Here is a 17,912-nt window from a genome sequence, read left to right on the forward strand (position 1 = left end):
GAAAATTAGCAGGTTTCAGAAATAAGACAGCCTGCAGAATAAGCTTCAGCTCCTACATCAATGCACTCAACTGACGGTAGGATATGAAAAGTTCAGAGAGAGGACGGTTATGTAAGAGGGAAGGTATGGAGGAGGGAATTTAAAAAAAATCACAGACAGTCGCTGAGGAGAGATGTTCAAGAAATTATTTTAGCTGTTAGCGTGCTTAAATCTCTGGCAGAGGCAGATTTTCTTTACCTGTGAAACGTCACTGACATCTTCCCATTAACTACAACTCAGACGGCGTGATCTTTACTGCAGCGTGTTAGGGCTGCAACTAACTAGATTATTTTCTCGGGTTATTAGATTTGTTGTTAGGTCCAGAAAATAGTGAAAAATGTTTATCAGTGTTTCCCAAAATACCAGGATGTCCTCAAATGTCTTGTTTCGTCCACAACCCAAAAATCTTCACTTTACTGTCATAGAGGAGCAAAGAAACCGCTGCAACGTCTAGGTGACAGACGCCAGCATGCAGGTTAAAGCTGAAACTATTTTGATAAATCGATTCATCAAATATAAAGTAATTTTTCAGGCTAAAACACGTTTCATGTTTCCAGCCTCTGTTGTATATCGCTGTAAACTGAATATATTTGGGTTTTGTACTGTTGGTTGGACAAAACAAGAAATCTGATTATGTGACCAAGGACTCTGGGTAATCAAAATAATCGTGAGTTGCAGCCCTAGTCCACTTAATTTTATTTGAGAGAGATGTCATGTTGTTTTGAGCCCGGTCCGTCTTCTTCTCACTAGGCTTGCTGCTGCAATAAAAGACAAAGTTTGTTTTTTGTTTGTCTTCAGGGTTTTATTTCCCGCCTAAAAACAACTAAGCTCATGAATAAAATGCCAGCTAGCGCTCAAATTTTGGATATTAGCGCTTCAGTAACACAAATACAAAAAGGTAGAATTGTTCAGAGTAAAACGTCCGTCCCTCGTTTTAAATGCTTACCCAAATGTCACAATAAAAAAACCCTGTAATGGTCACTGTGATGGATTAATTATCTCATGCGTGTTTCCTGTCTGCAGGTTAATTCCCACACTGTAGTAATAAACAGAAACCGATTGGTGGAATATAAGATAATTAGAACTTAGCAATAATGCAAGATATGGTTGTTTAAGCTTGTGAATCCAAGTAGGGAATAATACAGGCCATTACTCAACAGGAAAAACAACAAGTCGAGGACACCGTGAAGGATAGGCCACAACTATCAGCCTTCATTCCATCTGAGGACGGGATGAGGAGCATTTTACGCTGTGGTTGAGACGACGGCACACTGACAAAAGGTTAGACTGTGGACGTCAGAGATTAACCAGAGCCTGGTGGAGAGCTGGGGGGGGGGGGGGGGGCAGCAGGGCATCAGGACAGAGGCCACAGCTGCAGTTGACTCCCTGCTTTACAGTTTACATTCACATTTTCAGAGCAAATGTTGATTCTGTTTTTTCTGAAAGCTGCTTCATGAGCCGCGGAAGAGTCTGAAGGGAAATGAGACTGCTACAAGCTAGACACACAAACCATGAGCTGCTGACCCATTCAGAAGTCCCCACATCACACACGGCGCTAAAAGGGAACCTGCATTCTCCATAAAGTAGACGTTGGTGGTACAGAGATGACACATAAGATTTGAAGTGTTTCCCCTCATCACTTTTTATAAAAGCTAAAATACAACTGTGCTATTAGTTTAAGCACACAAGTACTGGTGATGGGTGCTGATCTTTTTTATTTACTTTTCTCTATTTATCTTCTGTACTTATTTCTGTCCTTGCTGTAACACCTCAGTTTCCCCTCTGCGGATCAATAAAGGCTGATCTTATCTTATTTTGCAGCCATAAGCAGAGCCTCCATTTCCTCTATTGCATGGTGGCACAATAACTGCACATCAACAGGAAACTCATTGCTTTTGTCACTTAGAAGTATTATGGAGTATGGATACAGGGAAACAGCTTTAGTCCAGGACCGCAGAGCTTTACATCACCCCGACGAAAGGTAAAATGAAAGAGGAGCAGCAGCAAGCTGCGACCAAAATGACTCCAACACGCCTCGCAAACTGCTTTAGAGTGAAGTCAAAAACAGTAGCTTTCTTACCGAAAGACAAGCAAGAAAGACACCAAACTTTCAGTACCAGGAACTACTTTTCCAGGAACTAAAAAGGTTCCTTCAGCCCAGTGTTGTGTGCATTTAGAGAAGAGCAGTAGTAGAATCAAAGTCCCTGAAATGAGAGACTCAAATCAAGTAAACTGATGTTTAAAATGACGGCTGAAGATTTCCGCAGTTGGCCTCTACTCAACCAAAATAGAAATATTTAGCAATTCAAGCTCCACCCCACAAAGTTCCAGTACTTTTGGAAAGTAATACCCCCCGAGCAGGGACTTTCTGGAGGGTAAAATAAAGTCCCCAGAACCTAATTTAGACTCTGGTGCCTGTGGTGGAAAAGCAAGTTCTCCGAAAGGTTCCCAGCTCTCTGGGTAAAGTTCCTACGGTGGATACGTGCCATAATTGTGTTTTCATTTATGTCCAAAGAAACGGTCTTACTTAATACAAGGTGTGTTGATTCTGTTCATCTGTAGTAGTATTAATCAGTGTTGACAGTAGAATAAGACTCTGCTGTAATTCCTCTGTAAACAACACAGTAATTTCAGCGTGACTGCTGTTTTTATGAGCCGCAGTGCAGAGGGCGTCGGTCACATCACTATTGTTTTTTTTTTTAATGCAGCACTCTGCTGTGGCAGCAGAAACAAAGGGCGCAAAAGATTAAGAAACACAACGGCAGGGATCGATTCAAATCTTCCAAGAATCATCTGAATTTAGAAAAGAGAAAAAGAGGGATCCTGAGGGGCTGATTTTGAGCTCAAGTTAGTTTAAAAGCAAATATTATCTCTAAACATTTCACTCGTTCCTGCAACATGAAAAACGCCATTTTTCACTCCTGAGCCGACAAACAGAAAGCCACAGCAGACAGAAACTCTCCTGTCTTGTGATGCCAGTACAGTATTAGCAGTGTTTGATGGGTGTAGTTCTAGTTCAAAGTCTAGATATGTACTTTGACTCAGTTCCTGCTGTTTGCCTTCGCAGGACAGCAGCGGCGAAAACACCAGACCGTCACATGGCGGCAGCCAGAACACACGGGACGTGGAGTCAACTCACTGCAGGCTCTCTGTTTACAGCCGGGATGGTGTGATGATAACTTCCTCGACTTTAACGCATCAAAAACTAAAGAATTAATTACTAATACTAATAAAACAATTATCAAAAAAGTTAACAATTTGTGATTTTGGGTATAGATGCAAATATAACATAATCAATCATGAAGAAATAAGAGTTGCCATTACTATTACATATAACAACAGCATTTTATCATAATTAGTTATAGGCTAGACTGATATAAAAGTATAATAATGCAGGATATAAGGAATTTGTTCTCTCAATCATAAACGCCACCTATATATTTACCTACATCCCTTAACACTACATACACTGTGGGTGTGACGTACCTTCCTGGTAGTTGTGCGCCCCGTCAGGAAGGGCCAGGAAAGGGAGGTACTTCCACTCCTCTGGCAGCAGGTTACTGTCATGGCCCTCGTCTGGCATCAACGGCGGGTAGGAGAATTCAACCTGGCGGTCGAGGAGAGACAGTCAAGCGTGTGGTTAGCTTGTGCTTTAACTTGCTCTCAATCATCACAGCTTCCTCTGCATGCTCTTTTATGTCTGGATCTGCAGACTGTAATCCTCCCGGAAGATGGATGAGTCTGTCGGTGTTCAGACGTGCGTAATGAAATTATCATCTTACTGCATTATTTATTTTTGCTTCTTTCTGATTTTATTACTGTTTTCTTTTTCGTGGATGCCCTTTACTCGTTACGTGTTCCTCTAAAAGAGTACTGTGTTCCTATATGTCTGCATTATTTCCCAGTAGGTATGAAACTATTCAACATTTTGTAAGAATTTCAGAAAGCAGCTCATCCACAGTACCTGAAACGTTTCTCCAGTGTTCACTAAACAGGTATTACTATCCATGTAATACTTAATTCATAGACTTTGTGTCTTGCTTAATGGCACTTTAGCACAGAGGATAGGTTACTACTTATAGACTAAGAGTCTACGGCTATGCTAACAGCTCTGCAATGCTGTAGCATATTGTTGAGCTACATGCTAACATGCTCACAGCCTAGAGCTGGGCAATAAAACAATATTTAGAATTATCCCAATATAATTTTCCTCAATAACAACATAAATGTTTGATTAATCATGAACAAATATGCATTTTTCTATTATGATATGTATTTTGTTGAGGAAAAGGGACTGAAAGAAAATTTGACTTAATTTTACTCATGCATGTGTTGAAAAAAGATTTTATCATTTAATTGTTTTCAATGTTCTGCCTCAGATTTGTTAACTTATTGGCAGATGTTCTGACCATAAAGAATAGTTTAAAACCACTGTTAACGATCTGGTTTCTTCAACTTTCACACAGGAGTAAGAATCTAATGATTTGGACATATATCCTGTTTAGCAGGTTTGTTTACAACGTTAACCATCTTAGCTTAGCATGTTAGCATGCAAACATTTGCATATTAGCACTAAACACAAAAGTGCAGCTGAAGCTGATGGGAATACAAAAAAAAACCTTTTACAGGTTTTCACTTATTAATCAAAGGATTGGACAACTTAAAAGTTGAACCTCATGCTGGCACTAAAGGAGAAGCAGTAAATGTCATGGTTGTGGTGATGGCGCATAGATAAGATGCTAGTTTTTCCAGAGGTGTGCGACCTCTGACCTCTGTATAGCAATTGTAAGTTGCTTTGGATAAAAGCGTCAGCTAAATGTCCCTGCAATAGTTGGAAGGAAGGAAAGAGCTTTTCTTATCTCTTCATGATTCACAGGACTATCCTCTACAAATTAAAGCATATTAAAGACATAATTTAAAAGTTGGGTATTTCTGAAATCCCAACATTTTTGTCATCCGCCTTCAGAAAGTGAAACAACCCTTTCTGCATGACGCCTAATGCAGGCCGTGATTCAGACATGTTATTCTTTCATTGACCTCGTTATGTTTCCAAGAAGAAGCTGCCTGAAGAAAAAAAAAACATTCACACCACCGTCGTCGGCCTCCCGCCAGTGGCAGACAAGATTAACCTGAAACCTGCTGGTCCTGAACATCAAACACGCTCAACAATGATTCACTCTGTAAAGATGAACTCCTGCAGAGAGCAATCCCTTGGGGCGAAGCGCCACTACTGACTCTGGAGAAGGCATGCTCTCAATAAAACAACACGCACACGTCTGCTGAATGAGCGTCCTGCCGGAGAAGCAGATGGTGCGGCAGGTGAATGAGGGGCGTCGATAGAGGCATGCAGGCTGACAGAGGAGGAGATTAAAAGAGCCAGGAACCCAAAATCTGATACCCAGCCGGAGATCGCTGACTCCTATCAGATAACCTCCACCGCCTGGAACAAAGAGCGAACGCTGTCTGCTTCATCAGTCTCATTTTTTACATTTTTTTAAAAAATGCTTTTTTAGAAACTTTCACCTCGAACAGCAGCTGCTTCCAAGGCCGAGCAGCGACAACAAGGAGGCACTGTGTTTGGTTTTATGGCCGCCGGCTCAGGCCTGTAAATTTAATGAATACTGAAGAAGAAGAAGAAGAAGAAGAAGAGGAGGTAATTAGGAGAATGCATTAGAGGCACTTGCGCTCAATGCCTCGCATACACTTTCACTAATTAGCAGGTGTTAAACGCTGCTCGGGTCATGCAGGAGGGATAAAAGATGTCAGCAGCTGATGTCTGAGCGAAATGTTGAATGTTAAACCTTTGCAAACCTTCGTCTGTGGGCGAGTTTATTTTAAACAGAAATCCAAACGCGGGAACAGTCACGTTACTTTGTAATTGTTGTTTGGACAAAAAGCAGTTCAGTCCTGCAGAAAGAGCCTGGAGAGACGTTTGTGTAACATCACGGTGACACCAACAGATTTCAGCCTTAGTACTGTCTGAAAAAAGGTCTCTGATTTGTGTTTTCATCAGACGGTTTGTGATTTTAATTAAATTTTGCCTAAGTTTAGACACCGTTTAACATTTCTTTTCTTGAATGAAACAAAGAGTTTTGTTGGAGATATTTTAAACAATCAGGTTTAGGTGAAACTTTATTTTGTATCAATACCGTCGGCCTCAATGACACCCAGCACAAAACACCATGATGTGTAAATATTGTCTCTTCCTGCGCTTACACGCTGCACTACAGTCAGGCGATCTGTATTAGTTTGGCTTTTTCTAGTCAGGAAGTTTCATTGAGATCAATATCTTATTTGCAAGAGAAATGTAAGAACAAATTGCACAACATCACAAACACATACATTAATAATAAAAACATCAGTCAGTAAGGCTTTTACACGAGGAGCAAGTGTTTCAAACTTGGGACTGTTGCGACAAACAAAACAAAGTCCGAGCTCAGATTAAATACTGTATGAAAGCACCAAAAGTACAACTGGGCAATTAAACAATTATATAATTATATATATACACAACAATTATAAAATATAATTTTAGTCAGTGACAGTATAACAAATGTTCAATTAACGTTTGATTTAATTCACTTAATCAGAACTTTATTTTAGATATTTGTTATATTGAGGAAAAGGGACTGAAAACAAGATTTAACTTGATTTTACTCAAACATATTGGCTGAAAAAGTATTTTATTTATTTATAATTGTTTTGAATGTTCCATCACAGATTTGTTTAGGGATCTACTGTTTGTTCTGACCATAAAGAAAAGTTTAAAAACCACAATTAGCCATCTGGTTTCTCTTTAACTTTCACTCAGCCTTTAAAACTTGAAAGAAATAATCATTTCACATTTATCATGATAATTACGGTAATCTAATGATTAACAACTTTATTGGCTTTATCGCTTAACCAAAACTCAAAATATCCTCATTATTGTTATATGCAGGTGCTCAATCAGCCAGTTCTACTTGACAGACATATTAATTAAACAATTATAGTCCGGAAAGATAAATACCGTATCCGGGAAGAGCAGGCTGGAGCCTGTAATAAAAAGTGCTGCTGCTGTTGAACACACTGATCTGGAAACATGTTGGCAGCAGAGCACATGTTACATAACCCTGTGCGCTCAGAGCCAACAGCTGATGTTAACTACAACCCTCTCTGCATGTCAGGCACTGAACAATTATTAGGATCGCCCCTGCAGGGTTTGAGCTGAAAAAGAGAGACGCTGTCAGGGAGCTGGACTCCACAGTCAAATCATGCGGACATGTTGCGGAAACGCGCGTTTCTTAGTAGGTGAATCTGAATCGCTATCTAGCAGTTAGCAGCAGTAGCACGGAGCAGGGGTTCCTGTACCTGACAGCCCTTTTTGTGGTGAAATCCAACCACCACGATGTGCAGCACCGGTCCCTTCAGGTCGTCTCTGCCGTGAGACTCCATCCCTCCCTGGTGTTTCGGCAGTCCTGTGATGTTTTTAACTCGGGGGGGTCCGGATGTAAACACTGCAAACAAAGCTGTTTTTCTACACCCTCAAAACGGTGTAAGTCCGCAGCAGACAGGCAGGAACGAGCACAACACAGCCACACACCGCGAGGACGAGTTTCCCTTCCGCCTCAGCTCGCTGCGCCAGAGCACGAAGCGAGCGGGAGGGTTCACCGCCGCGCACTTCCGCCTTCGTCTTAACAGCGTGATCGAGCGACTGAAAGCTACGTGAGGCCTACAGTCTATGCGTGAGGCTTATTAAATGACACATTATATATTAGGGAGTATTGTTAGTACAACATATGTACAAATAAATCTAATAATACCTGCGATAAAGCCAGAGTATATCAGACAAATACTTTTATTATAAGTTAAATTTAGATAAGTTCAAGAGTTACACTCTAATGTCCACACAAAATACAATATTTTATGATTTTATATATACTGATTCTAGATCACTAAAAAAACCCACAAACAACCGTATGTATATAGCAATTTACCCCCCCATAATATTAATTAATTCTGTAAATTTCATCAAATCCCTTAGTTGTATTTATTGTTTGCCTGTAAAGCCATGATGAAAAGGCTTATTTAGACAATTAATAACCCCTGGCAAGTGGTAAAAAAAATTGTATTAGGATTTTTTTTATTTATTTTTTTTATTTTAATAACTACGTATTTATTGATCATAAAATGTTTTTATGTATAAAAGTAAATGTACTCCAATCAGCGTTTATTATTGTACACATTAGATTATTATTACTGTTCCATTAATGTGGGAGCATCATTTTAATGTCATAACTAATTGAGGCGGAGCTCATTTTATTGATTCTATAAACTGATTGATTGTTTTATCTAGATAAATAGTCATCTTCAAAGTGACTAGTAACTAAAAAAGTATATCACAGTATCATGAGTATATATCATGAGCCTTTCCTCTAGTACTATATATTTTCATTACTTGAATATTTCCATTTTTGCTAATTTGTACCTAATAATAAAATAATTCTCCACTACATTTCAGGGGGAAACATTATATAATACACATTTATTTGACACTCACTGTATGACAGTTTATAAATAAAAAAAACACATATGACATGCTAATAAGATATGATGCTGCAGTACTATACTACTAATCTACCCAGCGGGATCCAAAGCATCTAAATTTGGCAGCACTTTCCCAAACGACAACATCAAAATGCTTTTTCATATATTCGTAAGAGATCAAAACAGAATAATAAATATATTATACTATAAAACTTTGAACTTCTGCATAATGAGTTGGCTACTTTTACTTTTTGCACTTTAAGTAGTACATCTTGCTGACTGTTTGTACGTATGGCATTTCTGCTTGTACCTAAGTGAAGAGTCTGAGTACTTCTTCCACCACTGAAAGTAGCACAACATTTAAATATTACAGTAAAAAAAATAATAACTAACTTCGACCACCGGACCTGGCCTGCAGGCTACAGAAGCTGTGGCAGGGAGTTATCTTGACCTTGACTCCATTCTCTTTGTTACAGTCAAATAATTACGTCATGTGTTGACCATCGCACCCAGCGCCATCACGTGGAAACAGATTGAACAACATAATTTAATCTTCGAGGCCTTTTTTATTTTATGTTATAAATCTACCCGCCTGTGTGGTTTACTTAGTTTAATAACGTGTTTGCGTTTTGACGTAGATTTCTGATCTTCGCCTGCCGCAGTGACTCGTTTGAGTCAGGATCGATTGCTTTAGCCTGGCTGCTGGCGCTCGTCTCTCCATTGCTTCTGACTGCACACGGGGAGGGTCTGTTGAACAAACATGGCGGCTACTCCGACGACAAACCCGTCACAGTTGCTCCCGCTTGGTTTGTAAACTCTACATTATGCTTCTGTTTTTAGATTTTTAATTATTAATTAGTATTAAAAGTGAGAGGGCGGCGGCGGGACTTGATAGAGACGGGAGTTCCTGTTGTGTTAGCTTGTTAGCATCATGCTCCCAGCCCTCCTCATGTGTTTGCTAACACTGTGCTGCTAACCACAGATTTACTTTGTTGTTATAACTTATATATGTTACACGCAATTTAAATTCCGCAGAGTCAACTTTTAATTGTACAGAAAGGTCGTATTTGTGGAAAAGAATTGCTCCAAAAGGCGGGTTAAAAATCGAAAAGTTGTGCGATTAGTGCTGAATCTTTGTCTTGTGTTTGAAATCATCAATCAATCATAAGAAATGATGCAGATTTGTGAAATTGATAGACACCCTGGTGAGCTATCTGAAGCTTGTGAATAGGGACCCAAACGCTAAGCAAAAAGTAGACACGTGTGTTTGAAGTACAAACTAATTGTCTGGATAAATGTTACAAATAAATAAAGCACATGCAATCTGTACGCGCTTAACTACCCAGTCTAGCAACAATTTAGTAGGTAAAATACAATAAACATAATAAAATAAAACATTTGGCAAATGGAAATAACATTACACTTTAATTAACGGATTTCAGGATGGAAAGACTGATTTAAAAACTAGTTTAGTCCCAAGCTGTTTAGGGAATTCAAGCTTGAACATATTTGAGTAGTAACTGCTGTTTTAAGCAGCTTTTTAAAAAGCTGACACAGACAAACGCATTTTTATAGTATACAGGTAATCAGTTTAATTCCCATACCTGTGGATCTCTGCAAACCACACCAACGCTCGTACATTTAAGTTTAAGAAAGTGTAAATTCTATCTTATCAGATCTGGTTGCGAACGTGATTTAAATAAATTGTTTTATTTTAAGGAATGACTATCCAAAATGATTGGTAACTACAAAGTTAAGTCATTTTTCAAGCAAAATATTAACATTTTCAATTATGTTTTGGACTGTTAGTCGAAAAAAAAAACATGCAATTCTTTCTGGTACTTGCATTTTTCACCTTTCTCTGTTTTATAGGTCAAATGATCAACTGATTTGAATTAAAAATTACCCAACAGATTCATAAAAAATTATAATAATTATCTGTTGCAACCCTAAATAAAATGAAGCAGTTAGTAGCAGTGCTTTATTGTATTGAGTGCAAGCATATGCATTAAAAATAAGTGTGTAAAGATTATATTTTAAATGCCAGTAAACTTAATATATACTGAGACAAAATACAAATTAGTGCTGAAACTAACGATAATTTATTTTCTCAGTTAATCAATTAATCGTATGCCTATAAAATATTAGAAAATAGTGATAAATGCCCGTGATGACGTCTCTAAATGTCTCGGTTTGTCCGACAAACAGTCCAAAACTAAAATTTATTAAGTATCAAATTTTTAAAAAAACGGGAATCTATAAACATTTGGTGTTTGTGCTTAAGAAATGATTCATCAATTATCAGAAAAAGTTGATTGACTTTGTGGATCAACTCATCGTTTCAGCTCTGAGTGCAAAGCCAGAAACTTGACAGGATCTCTAATTTCACTTTTTGCTTTTCTCCCTTTTAGAGCTTGTGGACAAATGTATCGGCTCCCGAATTCACATCGTCATGAAAACCGACAAAGAAATCGTCGGCACCCTGCTGGGTTTCGATGACTTTGTCAGTATCCTTTCCAGCTTACGATCCAACCTGTTTAACGTGCTGCACGATTTTTCTGTTTTACTCTGAATGTTGTCCCAGATCTCGTCCTTAACGCTACGTTTTAGACATGGTCCTGGAAGATGTGACAGAATTGTAAGTACACTATTTTTTTTTTTTTTAAACCTTTGTTTGTGTTTGTTGAATGAACTCGTTCTTCTATCGGCGTTTCAGTGAAATCACTCCAGAGGGAAGGAGGATAACCAAACTGGACCAGATCCTCCTCAACGGCAACAACATCACCATGGTGTGTAAATAATATCCTGTCTTGTTTGGTGTCTTAAGTTACTTTATCATTACTTTATACAGGATTTCCTGTGGAAAAGTCTAAAATCCGATCATCTTAATTTTAAGCCTTAAAAATCTTAAATATGATTTTGACGGGTCTTAAAAATGTATTGGATTACAATTTAAAGTTACTTTTATAAAGTTGCATTAATGTCAGTCCAGCTTTTAAATGTGTTTCGGGGAAAATTTGATCACCCTGTAACAAAACTACAAAACGAAACCAACAACCACTGATGCAAACACACACACAGCTAATGTGTCGCGATGTGTGTGTGGGCTTAACGTGGCGTCTCCTCTCACATAGCTGGCCTACTTCTAGAAGTACTGAGCTAAAATTGTTTCTGTTCAGGTTACTTTCATCTAATATAATTAAATTGGTCTTGTTGAAACCTGCGAAATCCTGCCTATAGGCTCTCTGGTGTATTGTACACCTCCACATGACCTGTTGTTGTTGTTTTAGAGCTCCACAGTATAATTTATATCCATATGTTGTCTTTGTTTTTGCAGCTCATACCTGGAGGAGAAGGTCCTGAAGTATGAGTCATCACTGAACACTGAGACAGTTTTTTTGTGTGTGTTGTGGATTGAAGCCTTTCCTACGTTGTGTTCCTTAGTTTGATTATTGTTGTTATTGGTCTTCCCTGTTGATTTTGAGGGAGGAAAATATTTTTGTAATAAGATCCCTAATTGAATATGTTAAAAAAGAACTCAGATGTGCATCATGATTCACACATGACCAATTAGCATTTTTTTTTTTTATGTAAAAATAAACAAGAATCTCAAAATTTGAATAAAAACAAGCTTTTCTTTATTGTTTTAAACTCATAGTACAACTTTAATTTAGTGCAAGTGTTTGTCTAAAACTAATGTGTCTTCACACAACAGCAGGGATAAAACTTTGATCCAGGTTTTTTTTTGTTTGTTTTATTGAGACAAATAAGCAAAATTGGAAACTAATCCAGGTGCAGCATTACTGAACAGAGTTGATTGATATTGAAGACACAGAGCGTCCCTCTCCTGCCGCGTCAGTACATTGAAGGTTTCTCCTCGCCTTTCGGATTGGTCACCTTTTCGAGATTCTTGCTGACAATGTCGTAAAGCTCGGCCTTCGGTAAACAGAAAAACAGTTTAAATATTATATTATGACAGAAAGCTCGTCAGTACTTCTCCACTCCGATCGGTCTTGACTTACGTAGAAGCCGCGAATGTCGAGGACGATCACTCTGATCTCAGAGTAGATGGCCTCGTCCTTGTCGTGGACAAGCGAGCGGTAATCCATCTGTAGGGGGAGAAAGCTGAGTTTAAGGTATTTATGATAATTTAATCAAAGCGTTGATAAAACCAATAACGTGTTAGTCAGTCTCTCAGCTCCAAACCCACTGGTCCCTAAATCTTAAATACCATGAACACACACTGGTTTATTTTGACTCAGTCCCATATACGGCGTTGTGCTGCCCCCAAACATTCACTAGAGCGCCACATGTGGATTCATCCGCCGCTGAAAATAGTCCCCAACAAATGCTCTATTCCCTCCTGTTTGGTTAAGAACTTTAGGGAGCAGCTGTTTTAGATAATTACTGAGCTTTTTTTAAAATGATATACACTGTTGAACAAAATCTTAAGACCGGGGGAAACATTGCAAGTACTCGCATTTTGCGCTGGTGGATCATAACCGGGTTGTAAGTACAGCTTCAAAATGCCAAAAGAAGAAACGGGAGCAAGAGACAAAAAATAGAGCGTAGGCAATTTATTGAAAACTGCATTTAAACTCATGAACAGGCTGTAAATCAGCTGATCAAAAGTTTAAGACCATAGGCATAAAAAGGTCAAATCTGCACAAAAATATGGTTTTCGTGTCACTGATCTTCAGGCAGTCACACTGTCATGATCTCCTGATGGCAAAGGCAAAAAGGCTTTCTCTCGTTGAACGTGGCAGGATTGTTGAGCTGCACAAGCAAGGCCTCTCGCTGCCAAGGTTGGACGCAGTAAGACAGTCATTTTACATTTCTTAAAAGATCCTGAGAGTTATGGGACAAAAAAAGTCAAGTGGTAGACCCAAAAAAATTTCACCTGCACTGAGCCGCAGGATCCGACAGGTTGTCCGTGAAGACACACAAATTAAGGCACTTACTGATGCTGACTGTAGCCCAGTAACCACAAGACGTCATCTGCGAGAGAAGGGCTTCAAGAACAAAAAACGTCTTCAAAGGCCGCGTCTCCTCGCACGCCACAAACTTGCCCGTTTGGAATTTGCAAGGGAGCACCAAACATGGGACGTTGAAAGGTGGAAGAAAGTTTTATTCTCTGATGAGAATCATGATTTGGGGTGCTTTTTTCCTTCAATGGGAAAATGGAGCTTCAGATTGTCCAGGGGCGTCAAACGGCGACTGGCTATGTGGACATGTTGCAGCGGGCATCCCTCTTGACTGAGGGCCCCCGTCTGTGCGGTAATGACTGGGTCTTTCAACAGGACAACGCCCGCCTGACGAAGGACTTCTTCCAGGAGAATAACGTTGCTCTTTTGGACCATCCTGCGTGTTCTCCTGATCTACATCCCTTTGAGAACATTTGGGGATGGATGGCAAGGGAAGTTTACAAAAACGGACGTCAGTTCCAGACCGTGGATGCCCTTCGTGAAGCCACCTTCACCACATGGAGCAACATTCCCAGCAGACTCCTGGGAACAGTCGCATCAAGAATGCCGAAACGAGTGTTTGAAGTGATTAACAAGAACGGTGGGGCTACTCACTACTGAGTCCTTTTTTGACACTTTTAGTTCTCTTGTAGGTTTATTTTTGGGCTATGGTCTTAAACTGAGCCTTTTAAAAATGAAACTATATACACTCTTGAACAAAATCTCTAGTGAGTGTTTGGGGAAGGAACAGGTCACCCAGTGCGGCTCACTGATGGGTTTTTAATCGTTTTTGGACAACAGGTCATCGTTGACACTGAGAAGAATCACCACACGTATCCTTTAAGACTGTTGTTGTTTCTCAAACCGGGGGGTCGTGGATGTTGAGCGGACCTAAAGTTGCATGAATATGATTCATGTGGTGACATAAAAGTAAACTTTTGCTAACCTGAATCTTGTTTATTTCAATCGCCGGTGTTGTTAATGATTTTTTTCTTGGCTTCTTAAGGTGACATTGCTTTGAAATAAGGTCATTGTGAAAACTCACCACATGAGTGTCTTTAGAAGCTTTTGCAACAGAATCTCCCCTCTCTGAAAAGTACCTGGATAAAACAACAGAGCAATGCAAATGCACCAAAATTAAACTCAAACATCCTGCATGTCTAATTAAACTGCCTTCACACGTTAACACAAGCAGAATTTACTGTATTTCCAACCTACTTGTTGATGTTTGTCTGAAAACCGTCGACTTTGGTCTTCACTGCAGCGATTCTCTCCAAGATTTTCTCCTGTGGTGAAAACAATTTTACTTGCAATTCATTAAAACTTAATAACATCATTTTGCCAAATTGAGGCTTGCACACAAAAATGTACCTGGATGGCAACACCGAAGTCATTTCCATCTTCTATTTTCGGGATGAGGTGCTGAATCCAGCAGGAGACCTGCAGCAACAGAGTTTAAAGTCAAAACACCAAAGATAATGAACTTTTTAAAACATAATTCAGTATTTTAGAGGAGAAACTGTCTCAGCATTCGTGTTTACAGTGAGGGGGAATCCCGTACATTGATGATGGTCTCTCTAAGAGCGACAATCTCTGGTTTCACTCTCTCTAGAAGCATCATAATCTTCTCATTCCCCTTGATGAAGCCACATTTTGGAGCTGCTGGGAGAGAGAGGAGAGGTGAGGCCGTTTTACTGTGCAGCAACCACGTTACCTGCTATCAAACGAACAAAAAAACACTTTTACCCTTCTTCTTTTTCTTCTCATCGTCTTCATTCTTATCCGTCTCCATTTCCTGTGAGATTAGCAATTGTACATGGTCAGAAAAGGGGACAGGACAGATGGGGGTCGGCTAAATATAAGTAACACCTGTCAGCTCAACAGCAAACGGTTGAATCAACAAAACATTATGATCTTCATGTTTGCACTGATACGTAAGCTGTCTTTTTTTGCACATGCACAATAACCCTTTGAAACTTTTCACATATGGACATCAAACTCTATTTTGATTGCATACAGCATGTATATTTTATATTTTTAATTCTGATTATTGATTCTACTCTTATTGTATGTTACTCTTTATTTAACTCTTTGCACTACATTCTCCAGTGCTGCTGCGCCAATTTGGAATTTCCCCTACGTGAGATCAATAAAAGGAACATCTTATCCTACGAATGATTTATGGACTACTCAGTTTGTGGTGTGCCTAAAAAAAGTGGCGTATTTCCAAATGTAGTGAGAGGAAGCACTTACACCACTTTATTTTGTACTTTTAGTGGTGCACATGTTTCAACTTAACACGTGCGTTTCATAAAATCAGCAGAAAGTCATTATCACACAGTGAACCTGTAGCAATTTGGGCCCCTGAGGATCTAATTTGCATGGCTGATAATCCAGCCTCAACTAAAGGACTAAGCAAAACAACTGGTTCTTTTACTGTCGCAGTCACATGTTGTGTCGCTCAGCTGGTAGAGCGACTTACTCACTTATAACACGATAATGTCACTGTGAAGCACTCTCCGAGGAGTTTAACAACAATCATACTGACTGCACAGTAGCAGAAGCTTGTAATAGACCAGAATGCACTGCAGCTACAGGACCGGTTTTTCCTCTTTTGGATAAACTCTCACTCTCTTCACCTACACGTAATTAGTATTAAGAGTATAAGAGCTGAATGAAACAGGCTGGTTCAAGCCCTCTTTGGAAGGAAACCCACTAAGTGAACTGGAAGTGGATGACGTAAGGGCACCGTAACAAGTAACCTGTAGCTAAATTAACCCGTGTTAAGTACTTCACCCCCTTAAAAAAGTAATTTAAAGTGCTGATTATCCATTAACTTGGAGCCCTCTTGGATTAAATCACTGAAGATGAAAGAGGTGGTGGTGCAGAGCTGGTCTCACCTCTTCCTCTGTGGAAGGAGGGTCTGGTATGGGGATGTCCAGGGGGGCATGGAGCGAGGTCATGTCTGTGATACTGAGGGCGTCATCCTGAAAAACACACAAGACAAGGTGAGAAGACCAGAAATGGAATGAAAAGGTGAGAGGTTATTGCGCTTGTGTGTTAAAAACACCGATGCTGCTGACCCTCAGCAGAGCGTCCAGCTGTACAATCTTCAGGGGGATGTAGTTGGAGAACAGATTCTCTGCCTGAAAAAACACAAAGATCAGTGCTGCAGCTGGTTGTTTTGACTAAATGTGTCATTTATTATGATAAAGAAAAAAAAGATAAAAGTAATGTGTGGCTCAACAAACCTGATGATACAGCGTCTGGCGGAAGTTTTCCACCTGGAAAACAGGATATAGTGAAAGAAAAGATCAGAAAATTGAAGCTGCTGACTCATGTTATAAAAAAAAAACTTTTGCATTTACTTTCGTTTTCCTCTCAGAAAGGGGACTTTCCGCAGCCTTACCAAGTTAACTGCCTCTGTGCATCAACGTGTTTAGTGCTTAACATTTCAGAAACTGTCTGCAGACACTACTCACAGTTATGTAAAGTATTTTAGCATTTAGCTCCCACATGTAGCCTGCTGCTGGGTCTGATCAGAGAGCTGGAGAGCAACTTACCTTAACTGCACTCGCGCTGCTTATTTTCAGGGTTGATGTCTTTGACATGGCTGAGCGGACTTTTTGTAAGTAACACACAAATAAATACGTCCGTTTAACTTTTCAAATCTGAAGAGTGCAGGGCAGGACAACAGCATACGTCTCGCTAGTGTGATTTCTTTTATTTCCTCATTCAGTTTACTTTCGATTTGATCTCGCATGATGCAGTTTGCGCCTCCCACTGTCTCCCTCCCCCTTTTACAGCCTTTAAACTTTAGTTTGCGTGCTATTGTATCTATCAGTTCTTTGATAAGTCTGAAATATTGCTATTAATTGGAAACAAACAAAAAATCTCAGGGGCTGAGGAAGTATTCAGATACCATACTGCACAAAAATAGATGTCCTGCATTGAAAAGTGTGTATGTAAAGTATATAAGCCTATTAAAATAATGTCCTATGTGACTGTTATACTAGTATTTATATATCATTAGATTATTAATACTCATGCATTCATGTAAAAGCTGGATTTTACTGCTGTAGTTGATGAGTTGGAGCTCATTTTGAACTATTTGTATCGTACTGCTAATGATTATTTTCATTATGGGTTATTCTGCAGATTATTTTCTCCATTAATCGATTGATTGTTAAAAAAATTTAAAGAAAAGAAAATAGTGAGAAATGCTTTCACAATTACTGTCACGAATTACTTTTTGCATGAAAAATTACTTTCTTGCCAGTTTTTTTTTTTTGTCAAAATAATCTGTACATATATACAATACTTGTACATTTAAATTTGTAAAGTAACTAGTATATGAATCTGTCAGACAAATGTAGTGTGTCA

The 17,912-nt window shown here is 39.2% G+C and overlaps 3 protein-coding genes across 5 annotated transcripts in view; 1 reads left to right on the forward strand and 2 right to left on the reverse strand.

Moving 5' to 3' along the window:
* The window catches only part of avl9 (AVL9 homolog (S. cerevisiase)), a 31,796-nt gene extending 24,142 nt beyond the window's left edge, over window positions 1-7,654 (reverse strand). Inside the window, exons 1-2 of one of the 2 annotated variants that reach the window (XM_038732130.1) lie at window positions 7,390-7,654; window positions 3,526-3,646 (exon numbers count right to left, since the gene is read on the reverse strand). In XM_038732130.1, coding sequence (XP_038588058.1) covers window positions 3,526-3,646; window positions 7,390-7,473 — 205 coding nt within the window. In that variant the 5' untranslated portion in view covers window positions 7,474-7,654. Of the gene's footprint in view, window positions 1-3,525; window positions 3,647-7,048; window positions 7,149-7,389 lie in introns of those variants that run through there. The other variant, XM_038732137.1, reaches the window with a different exon arrangement.
* Window positions 7,655-9,192: 1,538 nt separating this feature from the next.
* Window positions 9,193-12,155, forward strand: lsm5 (LSM5 homolog, U6 small nuclear RNA and mRNA degradation associated). The gene is made up of 5 exons (XM_038732180.1): window positions 9,193-9,371; window positions 10,977-11,072; window positions 11,176-11,203; window positions 11,282-11,354; window positions 11,903-12,155. Exons 1-5 carry the CDS (start codon window positions 9,326-9,328, stop codon window positions 11,933-11,935), a joined length of 276 nt encoding a protein of 91 aa, XP_038588108.1. The 5' UTR covers window positions 9,193-9,325; the 3' UTR covers window positions 11,936-12,155.
* Window positions 12,156-12,180: 25 nt separating this feature from the next.
* Window positions 12,181-17,284, reverse strand: psme2 (proteasome activator subunit 2). 2 transcript variants are annotated; one of them, XM_038732153.1, is made up of 11 exons: window positions 17,093-17,284; window positions 16,781-16,813; window positions 16,613-16,675; window positions 16,430-16,516; window positions 15,276-15,324; window positions 15,091-15,191; window positions 14,901-14,969; window positions 14,748-14,815; window positions 14,575-14,629; window positions 12,588-12,674; window positions 12,181-12,501 (listed from the first exon to the last, which is right to left on the reverse strand). In XM_038732153.1, exons 1-11 carry the CDS (start codon window positions 17,138-17,140, stop codon window positions 12,421-12,423), a joined length of 741 nt encoding a protein of 246 aa, XP_038588081.1. In that variant the 5' UTR covers window positions 17,141-17,284; the 3' UTR covers window positions 12,181-12,420. The 2 variants fall into 2 exon arrangements, with proteins under 2 accessions (XP_038588081.1, XP_038588092.1); XM_038732164.1 differs by having other exon boundaries at window positions 15,091-15,188; window positions 17,093-17,283.
* Window positions 17,285-17,912: the final 628 nt, after the last annotated feature.

Source organism: Micropterus salmoides, unplaced genomic scaffold (genome assembly GCF_014851395.1).
Source record: "Micropterus salmoides isolate LMB-PRFRI ecotype aquatic unplaced genomic scaffold, ASM1485139v1 Ms_hic_scaffold_1, whole genome shotgun sequence".
In the NCBI taxonomy this organism is placed as follows: domain Eukaryota; kingdom Metazoa; phylum Chordata; class Actinopteri; order Centrarchiformes; family Centrarchidae; genus Micropterus; species Micropterus salmoides.